At 53.3% G+C, this 12,546-nt stretch overlaps 1 protein-coding gene across 1 annotated transcript; it reads left to right on the top strand.

Moving 5' to 3' along the window:
* Positions 1-7,156: 7,156 nt before the first annotated feature.
* Positions 7,157-10,097, top strand: CRYBA2 (crystallin beta A2; the record flags this gene model as incomplete). Its single annotated transcript, XM_080671145.1, is given in 6 exon segments — positions 7,157-7,207; positions 7,211-7,220; positions 7,223-7,304; positions 8,098-8,235; positions 9,315-9,485; positions 9,950-10,097. Coding segments are annotated over 6 exon segments (600 nt in total).
* Between the last annotated feature and the right edge of the window lie 2,449 nt (positions 10,098-12,546).

Raw genomic sequence — 12,546 nt, 5'->3', positions numbered from 1 at the left:
TGGGGAGGGAATGTATCCCCACACACCTAGGCAGTCCACAGGGATATGAGAACAAGGGTCAGGAGTCACTGGTCCCTTCCAGCTCTAATCTGGCTGTTGCTGGAGGTGCTTGCTGGCTTGTCCCCCTCTTTCACCCCCCCTCCACTGCCACCTTTCACCCAACCACCCTCAGGCCCCATGGGGATCTGCTGTGTCCTTGTTGCAGAGAAAGAAAGGGAATGGGGTTGAGATGGCTCTGACAGATCCCTGGCAGGTCTGGGGAGAGGGGGGTATTACAGATGGTATCTGTGGGCACAGCAGCCATGGATGGGAAGGAGGGATGCATGGGTCCCAGGCTGGGGTGTGTGCAGTCCGCATTCTGGCCTCACTGGCCAGGCTTCTGTCCTGGGCCTAGCCCTCTGCTCCTTGCCTGGCACTGAATGATGTGCCTCTTAGGGACTAGGCCTACGGCTGGCAAGTCCTCCTGATGGCTTGGAGGGCTTCCTCTCCCCTCCCCCAATCACAGAGAGGGGCTAGAGCTCCTCCCCTCTGGCTGGGATTCCAGATCCCCGGGCTGCACAACAAAGGTCTCCCCTAGAATGATCCGTAAGCCACACATAGAGCAGTCCTTTGTGTGTGTGTGTGTGTGTGTGTGTGTGTGGCGGGGGGGGGGGGGGCGGGGGGCGAGTGTTGTTGAGAAAATGAGGCCACCAGTGGTCTGGGACATGCCCTTGTTCTTCTTCCCCCCCAGAGCCTAATTTCCCTGGGCCTCCATCCCCCACCCATCATGAACACCTGCATTTCCTGGCCCTGGCCAGGGATCTGTCCCCTCATCCAGGTCCCTCCTCCCATGCCTGGCCAGGGGCGGAGTCTCTAGGCGCCAGGCAGGCCTGCAGGTGCCGGGCTGCCTGGGCTGCCTGCTGTAAGGGGGGTGCTCAGCAGCTGGTGTTTGAGGGGGCCCATCCCCCCTCGCCTGTCCAGCTCCCAGCCAGAGCCTGCTTCCTGTCTTCCCCGTCAGCACCCTGGGCAGGGGAGGGAGCAGGAAAAGGGACTGAGCTTGGAGTTCAGGCAGTGGTGGGACTAGGAAACTGCTGCCTGAAAATGAATGGCATTGGGAAGAAGGATCAGAATAGGGCCAAGAACACAATCAGAAGACAGATGGACAGACAGAGGGTGCTGCCCAAAGGTGTGTGAGAACCATAGGGCAAATTTCAAGGCCAAAGAGACTGCAGACACCCCTCCCCGCCCCACACACACATACACCCACAATGAAAGCAAGAGCTAGAGCCTGAGAGAGAGGCAGAGACCACCTGAGAGAAACCAGAGAGGGACAGAGATAATGTGAGATAACAGAGATGTACACTTAAGAGAGATGGAGGGATTTAGAGATGGAGGGTCAGAGGTCAGGTAACCAGAGGTGGAAGGCACAGTATATGTAGAAGAAGGGGGAGGTGATGTGGAAACAGCCTCCACCCCATCCCACATTGGTGAGGGGAAATTGCCTCTAAAAGAGGAGAAAGAGTGGCTTCTATGTGGGCTGCAAATGGGACAGCCAGGGCTGGAGGTGGGAGTGACACCCACTTTTGGGGAACCAATCTCTCCTCATTAAGAAGCAGAAGCCAAAGAGGGGCAAGATTCAGGCCATAAGTGGGGCATGATCTGACTCCATCTCTCCCCCTTTCTCTCTTGGCCACAGCTGGACAGAAAGACAACTATAGCAGCTGCCCTGCCTCCACTGTCCACCTGCTGATTCTGGCCCAGCCTTGGAACTTCTGGGTGTGGAGGCTGCCCAGGGTCTAAAAGAGAGTGGGGGGACCTGGGCATGGAAGCAAGGGGGGGTTCACACCCAGGTACTAATCCCCATTAGGCCAAGGCAGAAGCGGAGGCTCAATGACCTTCTTAGAGATTAGTCCCCATGGTGACAGCAGGCAACTCGCCCCCTCACTCTGCCTAGGCCTGGGGAGGGGGGGGAGGCTAGGTAGGAAGAGGGGGGAAGCTTCCTGAGGCGTCACAGGATCACAGAAGTCATGGCTGGGAGGCCCCTCCAGGATCAGCAGTTAGCTTAGTTTACAGGTACAAAACTGAGGCCCGAAGACGGGGAGTGACCTGCTCAAGACCACATATAGAACCAGAAAAGGTGTGGGGACCAGAAGTCAGATCTCCAGGTTCACTCGCAAGCATTCTTTCCAGAATAGCAGAGGCCTGAACAAGAACAAAGGATTGGGATACTCCCCTCTGACCTTCCCAGTCCTCCCAAACTGAGGTCATCTCAGAGTGACTGGAATGGGGTGAGGCAGAAAGGCTCCTCATCCTGAGTGCTAGGCTGGCTTCCACAGGCAAGTGTGAGAAGGGGGATGCAGATCCCAGACTTATGTTTGCTGCCCTGGCTCCTCTCCTCTCCTCCACCCCAGCCCCAGGGGGTGGGCAGAACCATGCAGCAAAGCCAGTTATAAACACAACAGGAACAGCTAACATTTATTGGGTGCATACAGCAGGCTGTGTTTTACATGGATTTAAATTTTCACAACAGTCTTTAAGATTATTATTCCCATTTTACAGAGGGAAAAGCTGAGAAATAGTGTACAAGTTCATCTAACTTATAAGCAGTGGAGCTTGGATTTGAACCCAGGCAGCAGTGTGACTCCAGAGCCCATCTTCAGTGTCTGTATGATGATGGGTGGGTGGCTGAGATGATCTTCTCTAGGTGATCGGGAGTGGGATATGTGCATGTGAAAGTGCATACTCACATGTCACTCCAACACTCATCACAGTGCCTGGCACATAGTACAGCTTATTAAATATTTGAGAAATGAGTGAGCAATGTCTGCCCATCAATGAGTGTGACTTTGAGGTGTTTATTAAATGCTAGGATGTTTACCTGTGGTGTATGTGGGACCCATCCATGTGCCTATACTGTGTGAACGTGTGTATGCATGCACTCTCTCCCTGTCACCCAGTGCCAGCCTGTGCCTTTGTGTCTGGGTGAGTGCGTAGTGGTAAAAGCTGCCTTCCATTTCCCTGGATAGTGGCCAGCTCTCTATCCCTACTGAGGGGCTCTGTTTATAACAGGATAAGACAATGCATCTGTGTGGGTGGGGCTCCCACCCTCTCAAGACCCACCTCTTTGGGGCCCAGCTGTTGGACCCTGCTGGGGCTGAGCTGGTCTCTCACTGTTATCTCTGTCTCCCAGGAGACCAGACCTCACAGCCCCAGGGAAAGTGCTCATCTGCCTGTTCCTGGCTCCAGACCTGGGGTGGGGGCAGGGAGTGGAGGAGCAGAGCTGCAAAGGAGGGGCTGGTGATGGTACAAGGGTGCAAGAGGGCACCATTCACAGAATTTGCATCTTCAGTCACCAAAGCCCTGACTGATTTCCCAGTGAAATGAGAGGTAAGGGTGGGAGCAGGTTAACATGGGCCACCAGGCACTTCTCAGCTGCCCCACAGTACTGAGAAGTTGGGCCTTTTATGGGATGGGGCTCTATATGAAGGAGACATCACTTCTCTGGGGATTCTCAGGGCCTTTAACTGGGATGGGGACCTGGGTAAGTGGCCAGGATTGGGTCTGAGGGTTTCTTTGTTGGATCTACATGTCCCCATATAGGATGGGGGTATGAGTGGGATCTACAGGAAACAGAACTGGGTCTAAGGCTTTCTCTGTGAGATCTTAGGGTGCCTTATGAGATGGGTGTTTGGGTAGAATCATAAGAGGGGGAATGGTCCTGAGGATTTCTCTGTGGAACTTTGGTCCCTATAAGAGATGAAGAACTGGATGGTTTCTCTGAGGTGATGAGACCTCTGTGAGATCTTGAGGTCTCTTGGAGGTGTGGATGTGGGGACACTTTTTTTTGTTTGTTTGTTTTGTCTTCCTAACTCTCCCTCTCCACACCTAAAGGCCAAGGCTGTGGCTGTGGAGGAGGTAGCAGTGAGGGTGCTGAGCTGGCAAACAAAGCCACCTGTGCATCCACCCTCAGGAAGCTCTGGGCAAAACTGATCTGGGAAAACAAACAGGACCAGCTGCTGGGGGGTTGGGAGGGGGCTAGGAGGGGGTTGGGTGAAGGGAGACTGGGGGACTGGAGCTGGACCAACCTAATGGACAAAGAAAGGAAGCTGGGAGGGGGTCTATAGTACAGGAAAGGGACAGAAACCCAGAGTCCCATTCTGGCACACCAGGCAGGGCCCCCTGACAGCCCCTTTCTTGCTCCTTCCCCTCAGTGGTTAATTCCTTTCTCCCTCAACTTTGAGGTCCAGAATCAGGGAGGGGGCTGGGGGACTGGAGAGACCTTGAGAGAAGTCTATAGGTCTTCTGGGCAACTAGCTATTGGCAGTGTTTGGTGGATGTGCAGACAGCTAGAATGAAAAGCTATGGACTGTAGGGTGGGGGCAGTGGTACCTATACACCATTTTCCTGATGTGGAAGCTGAGGTACAGGCCAAGATGGGAATTTAGGACTAGAAGAGGAGCAGTGGCCCTGCTCACACACAGGGTCCCCACCCCAAATCTCAGCCGGACTCATAATTCTAATTGGATCTCAGCTGTACTACTACCAGCACTTCCCCCAAGCCTTTGAAAACACACACACACACACACACACACACACACACCCTCCTGCAGAATACAGTCTTCTGATCTGACCAACACTTGGACTGGAAACAGCCCTCCCAGGTGGAGCCCCAACCTCAGGGGCATGTCCAGACCCTGGGCCACAGCTCCTGTAAACACAGCGTCCAGTCTGACAGACACCCCGCGGCCTCGGACCTAACACCCCGGCCACGTCACGGACCAGCGAGGACGCACAGCCTGACGCACTCACAACGGGCGCCCGCCGCCCCTCCCAACCTCAGCCTCCCAACCAGCTGCCTCTTCCACCAGCCTGGTGGCCTCAGCTTCCCTCCCAGAGCGGCCCGCCCGCGCCTCCTGGTGGCTGAATCCAGAATTCTCCAATAGAGCTAGGGGAGAAAGGCAGAAGGGAGGGAAAGAAAAATTGTGTTCCTCACCTAGCACTGCTGCCATAGTGCCGACTTGGGAAGCCAAGGCGAAAGGCCAGGACACAGAGTCCAGGACTGGTTCTTGCCTCCCTTGATAGTTTGTATTTCCCCCTTATGGTTTTGGAGAAATTATGGTCTATTTGTGTCTCTCCAAACCTCCTCTAGGGCAGGGAGTCAGGGGACTGGGCATGGTTCTGACCCATCCCCAATCAAACCTGGCTGTGGTGTCCCTGCTCTGACTTAAGCCCTCCTATCTTGGACTTTATTCCCCATGTTGTAGGACATTCACCTTCACATACATTGTGATCCTCAAGAGCAATTCCTCACCAGTAAAGGAGAGACACAGGGGAGGGGAGACTTTGGCTGTCCACAGCACCTATTCTTGGCACCCCAGAACTTCAGGATGGGGAACTTGGTAGGATGGGCAAACCTTTAGTCCTGCACTCTCATTGTAGAATTTCCTCTACACCCCATCCCCATTGGACATTTGACCCAACCTAACCACCTTATTCACTCACTCAAGTTTTACTGACCGCCTACTTTGTGTCCAGCATGGTGCTAAGGTTTGCAAATAACAAAACTGACACAGCCTGCTTAAATGGAGCTTACATTTGTCTAAAAGAAGATACTTAACATACCCATAAACACTCATAAACCAAAAAATGAAAAAGATAAATTTACAGAGTGACAAATGTTACAAAGAAAACAGGGTGATGTGATGGACAGTAAATGTCAGGAGCAGGGTCACCCATACCAAGAAAGTCAGCCATGCCAAGATTGTGTGACTAAGACACTCGAGGTAATGGGGAACAGCAAATGCAAGGGCACAGATGTGGGAATGAATTCAGCTGTGTGATTAGAAATCCTGCTGCAAGTTGGGAAGAAATGTCTTCCTTGGGGCCCCAAGCCTTTCACCTCCTTTTCTCTCCCACTCTCCCCTCTCTTCCTTCACCCCAACTGGCCGGGGATTGGGGGCAAGGGCCTAGGACCTTCAGTCAAAACAGAAACTCAGGTTCACATCTCAGCTGGGACACCTCCTGCACCACATTCCGCAGGACCTTCCTAAGCTGCTGCTTCTGAGAAGTGCAGGGCAAGAACAGCTCCTACCTCTCGGATATGGTGTGAGAATTATCTGAGATCACGCATGTAAAGCTCTGAGCAGAGTGCCTGGCCTGAACTAGGCGATCAGTGATCAGCTGCTGGCTCTCAGGGAAACGAGGGGACCCCGGCCCAGTCCCCGGAGCTGTCAGGTGGCTGGTAACCACTCTAGCCACTTCCTTAGTTACTATTATTCTAGGTGCTTTGTAAATCTGAGCCCTCCCTTGGGCGGTTCAAATTTCCTGTGCTCAGCACTGCCTTGCGCCCCTCTCTGCCCCTCAGCTCAAGAAAATCCAGGAACACAGCGCGGATCTGGGAACTCTATTTGGGAGGAAAGAGGCTGCGATGGAGCGATCTCACAGGGGAAAGAAGACTGAAGGGTGTGAGGAAAGTCGCTTTCGGGGAGCCTGTCTACCTCTACCCTAGCGTCGCCCAAAAGAGAGGCCTCGACCTAGGGCTGAAGAAAAGGTGGACTTTAGACCCTGGGAAGAACTTTCGTGCCTCCATTCAGAAATGCGCAGTTTCAGCGGGTCACTGGATAGCCTGGTCTCTAGTCCCGAGGGTCTGGGCCAGGGAGGGCGTGTTCTGCTCGAGGTCGCGTGCATCTTGCCTGGCTCTGGCCCCCCAGAAAGAAAAAGCTGAGTCACCCTTGGTTGCAGGGTGCGCGGGACGTGTGCCTCCGCACTTTCTAGTGTAATTCCCTAGGACCGGGCCAGATCCGCTGCTGTGGGAAAGGCATCGGCTCCCCAGAGGACAGCAGAGCTGACCGCAGCCTGCCCGCTGACTCAGCTCTCCCCAGCCCAGCGGGAGAGGGCGTGCGGAGCGGGGCGAGGCCGCATATAAAGCCCCGCACGCCCGGCCCTTGCGCAGCCTCTCCATTTCCGTCAGTACCGTGCTCACCCACCTGGTGAATATTCCGTCTGGGGCAGGGTCTTTTCAGGGCGGGGGAGGGCGACATGACGGAAAGCCACTAGCAACCCGGGTCCAGACCCCGGGGCCTTCACCCTTAACCCGGGTTGGATGGGCCTGGGCCTGACTCCGGAGGAGGTTCGGGAGATGCTGGGCACTTGGTCCTGTCCTTCTTACCACAGCGACATGAGCTGCACCCCTGCGCCAGGCCGGCAGGAGTCCGCCTGCCTCACACTCTGAGAGGAGGAGGACTCCAGGGCCGCCGCGGTCTGCTGCTGAGTGACTGCGCGAACACCTGCGAGTGCGGAGGCCTGCGAAGGGTGCGCTCATCAGGGTGGAATGCGGCGTGTGAGTGATCGCACAGACATGGCTGGGCTGGGCTGGGCTGGGGGGCTCTGGGCTCCCCTAGTCCACGCTCTAAGCCTGAGACATCATCTCTCAGCCCTCCGTTCCCCAGTCTGTAAGCCCTGCCTGATAAAGACCCACCAACACAGGAAACCCTCTGACCTCCCCCAAATCCCCAGCTGCCTCAAGACCAGTCATACGACAGAGTGGGAGCTAAAAGGATAAAAGTGAAAAGGTAACCTTTGCTCCAGACGCGGGGGAGCTATGGAGCCAGCTTGAACAATAAACAGGTTCCCAGTTTAATCTCCTCTCCAAAGTTTTTCTCTACAAAGTTAGATGGCTCTGCGCTTCCTTTAACAAAAGAAGCCAAATCTCTCTTCCACTGGCTCCACCTTGGTCTCCTAGAGCCTGGGGCCCTCATGCGAGCTGACTGTTGTTATCATAGGTTGCTATGCAGGTTGGGGTGCAGTAGGGTTCCTACACCTACTTTTGCAGACAACTAAACTCTTGATATAGAAGCAGTTGGTTGGGTGATCTTTTTAAACTGGAAAATTCGGTCTGCCCTAAGGGCACTGAGCTGGAAGCCTGGACCCCTCAAACCCTGTTCAGGGTTTTTAGCCCGAGAGGAGCTCGTTTGTCATGCAGTGTATGCGTCAGGGAAAGGGCCCGGGATTAGAGGAAAAGATCAGTTTCTCAATCTTTTCAATCACAGCAACAAGGGGGAGGAGAAGTAAATAGTGCTGCTGGGCAGATGCTTCCCAGCTCCCCTTATCTTTCCCCAGGATGGCCTATGAGTACCCCAATTTCCAGGGACAGCAATTCATTCTAGAGAAAGGTGACCATTCTCGCTGGAGCGCCTGGAACAACAGTGGCGGCCACCACAGCGACCAGCTGCTCTCTTTCCGGTCTGTGCTCTGCGGGTGAGCACGGCCCTCTCCCTCTTCTTCTGCCTCCTAGCTCCTGGATCCAGGCCCTCGTCCCACCATGCTGCCTCCAAAAGGACAATCACTCACTGGGGGTGTGTAAACACATCTCTCTTAGATGGGTGGTAGTGGCATTACTTCCCGGAACTAAAGGGCTGTCTTTAAGTTTGGATTGTGGGCCTAAGCCAGACGCTGAAAATCAGCACCACAGACAGCGCCGAGTCCATGCCTGTCTTGAGACGCATGGGGTTTCTCACATCCAGTTGTGGGCAAGAGTGAGAGAGTGCCTCTGTCATCACGCAGCCCTGTGAGGTCTGGGTGGCTGCTATTAGTGTGGAAATGGGGATCAGATGAGATTTGGAACTCAACCCAGGTCAGTGTGTGAGTGTGTGTGTGTGTGTGTGTGTGTGTGTGTGTGTGTGTTGTGGTGAAAGGGTTGGTAATAAATTAAATATACTAAAGGGGAGGATTTCTCTTCCTATTTGTGCTGACTTAGGTACCCTACTGGTGAGGCTAGGGACTGGGAGGTGGAGGGCAGAGAGCAGGTGCAGACTTTGCCAAGCTTCTCCATTCCAGGAGACCAAGGAGCCTTTCAGAGGGAAGAACCTGGGACTATGGAAGCCCAGACCAAACCAACACTGATGTCCTGGCTTATCTGTTCTGACTCTGCCATCCAACCCATTAGTTGGGCTGCCCAGGATTCTGGGCAGGGGATTGGGTTAGTCAATGAGGCCCTTAAGGAAACTGTCTTCATTAATGGACCAGACTTCTCTCAAGACTTCTATTTTTCCTCGTGAAAAACAGGTCAATGTCACAAGATGCTTTCTACCACTGACCTGGAAAGGTCTCTGGGACACCCCCTCCAGTCTCACCACCTCAATCCAAAGCCATGGAAGAGAACAGACTGGGAATCTCTGAGCACCACAGCTTTTCAGGCTGCTAGGAAGCTAATGGAATAACTGCCAGGAGTGTTTGTGGAGCCTAATTATCTGCACAACCTGTGTTGGCAGTGGAGTGTGTGTGTGTGTGGGGGGGGTGGTGGTGCTGAGAATGTACCCATTAACACCTCTTTGGAGGGCTGACCTCTACCTTTCTGTGCCTGAGAACCACAGTGACAGCTGCATGACACTATTTGAGGGGCACAACTTCCAGGATTGCAAGTTTGAACACAGTGATGACTACCCATCCCTGTCCTCCATGGGTTGGGCCAGTAAGGATGTGGGTTCCCTTAAAGTCAGCTCTGAAGCTTGAGTCCTGGGACTGGAATAAGGGAGATGAGAAGAACAGGAAGGCAATGGGACCAGGGAGGAGAGTGAGGAAAGGTAATGGGCATGCTAAAAGACATAGTAAGAGAGATGTTGAAGACTGGAGGACAGAGGGAAGAGAGGGGAAGCGGAAGAAATTGAGATGGAGATTGTCTGGGAGGGAGGGGGCAGGTCATAGGAGTCAGGTGAACAATATAGGGATAGGGGAAAATATTAAAAACTTGAATGAGGAGGCAATGGTGGGCGGGAATAGGAGACATGGTCAGGAAGGTGATAGGAAGATGTGGAGCAGTGAGCAGGGCAGAAAGAGATCTATGTAGGAAAAACTGAAGCAGTGGTATTGGACCTGGGGGTTGGGAACTGTGAAAGGAGGACTACTACTAATGGAGGACATTGATGGGGCAGGGGCAGAGCCTACTTACCACCCTTTGCCCTCACTGGTCTAGGTGGGTGGCCTACCAGTACCCAGGCTACCAGGGTTACCAGTATGTATTGGAACAGACCCAGCATGGCAGGGAGTTCCATACCTATAGTGAATTCAGCACACAGGTCCATACTGGGCAGCTGCAGTCCATTCAAAGAGTACAGCAATAGGCACTATGGCCCCAACACCTCTCCTGAGGACCCTCAATAAAGCCTCCTGAACCTGCCTGCCCTCTTGCCTCTTTTTTTTGGTGTCTTGCTTTGTGATTTCTATCCTCATCTTTCTGAGGGTCCTTCCCTGCCAACCTGACTCTCCTTTCGGGCTCCAGGACCCTTGATTATGGAGCATAACTGAATTGAGATGTGTGTGGCTAGACTCATAGGGCTGAGAGGAAACTGCTGGTAAGAGCCTTGAGTATCCTGTTAACTACAACTAGTCCCACACCACTCCTTGGTAAAGGCCCATCAGCTTGGGATGGGCACTGTGGCCAAATGGCACTGTTGCTATCTCCTGGTTGGAGTGCACACAGCTCCACAGCAGGGTTTAATGCTGCATTTCAGTCCTGGGCCAGGCACCATCATGCAGGGCAGGACCCCTGTGCAGGAGCTCTGTTGGGTTCTTCTTTAACCCCTAAGGCATTTCCAGTCTTTATTGTCACCTACCTCCCTTTTTGGCTAGAGAAGCCTGCATCCTCTTCCCAGCCTTATAAAATCTCTGCCTTACAGAAGAGCAAGAGTGTGAGAGGAGGAATTAGTGGGAAGTTTCACTGGCTACCAGGACCTTCTAAGGGGGAGACTTCCTCTCTCTGAGCAGAGCTTCCAGACCCTTTGTCTGAATAATAACGATCCCTCACATTGTTTGAACTCAAGCATTTTCATACCCCTCCTCTCTACTGTTCCAAACAACTCACTCTTCATTCTTTCTCTTCCTTCCTGCTCTTAGGAGAACTGGTGAGCTGGAGAGGCAACCCCTCAGTCACTGACTACAGTGAGCCTGGGTTATGGAGCAGGCAGCAGAAGCCCACAGACAAGGCAGGACTGAGTGTGGCAGCAGCCACCAGAGCCTCTGCCACCAATGTAGTTTCTTCCTAGTTTCCTCTTTTGTCCAGGTAACAACACCCTTAGTCCCACATAGGCAGGGCCTCCAAGGCTCTGGGGACTCCTCTCATTATGTCCCTCCCTCAGGAATGCTTGTGTTTTCCAGCCCCTAGTGGGCTTCTCAATGCAGAGGGGTGGCTCAGATCATTGCGCCAGCTGAGGGGAGGCAGGGTGATGTTGAAAAACAGTCAGACTGGAACCTGGCAGTCTCCACGGGTCCAGCTGTGCAAAGTCAGGCATCTGCTCCCTGGGGGAAGAGCCCTGAACTAGAAGTCAGAACACCAGAAGTCAGACCCAATCACATACCACCCCTGAACTTTGATTCCCTCTTTTGTAAAATGGGACTAGTGATCCCTGCCTTATCTGTGTCACAGGGATATTTGGAGGATTCAATGAGAACCCCCTGAAAATGCTTGTGGTGTTATGGAAAAGCACTGAGGAAGTCAATTAAGAGCCTCCTTTCCTTCCCCTGTCCCCCCATGGATCCCAGAGTTAGGCCCAGAAACCAAGGGACAGAGTTCTAGGTGGGTCTATTGCAGATGATTCTCCTAACACACTCTGTGCTTCATCCATTTCACCAATGAAGAAACTGGAGCTCCTCTGAGAGGGAGAAACCTCAGTGAGGCTACGCACTTAATTGGTGACTTGAGCAAGGGCTCTTGACCCCAATCCATGCTAAGTGGAGGCTGACCTGAGCTGTTGCTTAAAGCCTCAGGCCTCAGAAAATCTCCAAACCTTTCTGGGCCCCAAAGGAGCCTGGGGTTCCTGCCTAGTCACACAGGCTTATAACTGTCTCTTTGGGGGATAGTAGCAGTAACAATAGCTAAATGATTAAAGAGAGCCTTGTCTGAGCAGTCAGCATGTGTTGTATAAGCCTTATAATCCTATGTAATAGGTACTATAATCCCCATTTTACAGATGAAGAGACTAAGGTGGAGAGGTTATGTAACTTTTCCAAAAGTCACACTAGGAAATGAGACCCAGAGTTGAACCCAGACAAACTGGCCTCAGAGCCCAGCAGCCCATCTTCCTACTCCCTGTTTTGGGAAGCAGACAATGGGCAAAGGGAGATCTGGTCTCTACCATCAGCTGAACTGCTCTCTCTCTGGGAATGCCTGTGGCTGCTGGAAAGAGCAAGATGGCTTCAGAAACTGGCAGTGTGGCCCTGAACAGGGCACTATCTGTCTCTAAGTATCAGTGTCCTCACCTGTACAACAAGGGAGTTGGGGAAGCTAATATTTGTAGCAAGTTCTCCCAGACCTGGGGGTCGGACTCTGCTCCCCACACTGACAACAAAGGTGTGGGGGCTGCAGAGGCCCATTGCAGGCAGACTGATGGTTTGCAGAACCCTGTGGGACCTGCACCCTGCGTGGAACTTGCTCATTGGCTGCACTCAGCCAAAGGCCAAAGTGGGTAGAGGAGGACAATTCCTTACTGGTGCAGCCAAGATCCAGATGGGGTTAAAGGACAACTCTCATCTGCCACCCCCCCACACCTGCCCACCCTCTACCCTCCCACTTAC

This window comes from Plecotus auritus (genome assembly GCF_963455305.1).
Source record: "Plecotus auritus genome assembly, chromosome: 5".
NCBI classification, from domain to species: Eukaryota; Metazoa; Chordata; class Mammalia; order Chiroptera; family Vespertilionidae; genus Plecotus; species Plecotus auritus.
This window is presented reverse-complemented; position numbering and strand designations above follow the sequence as displayed.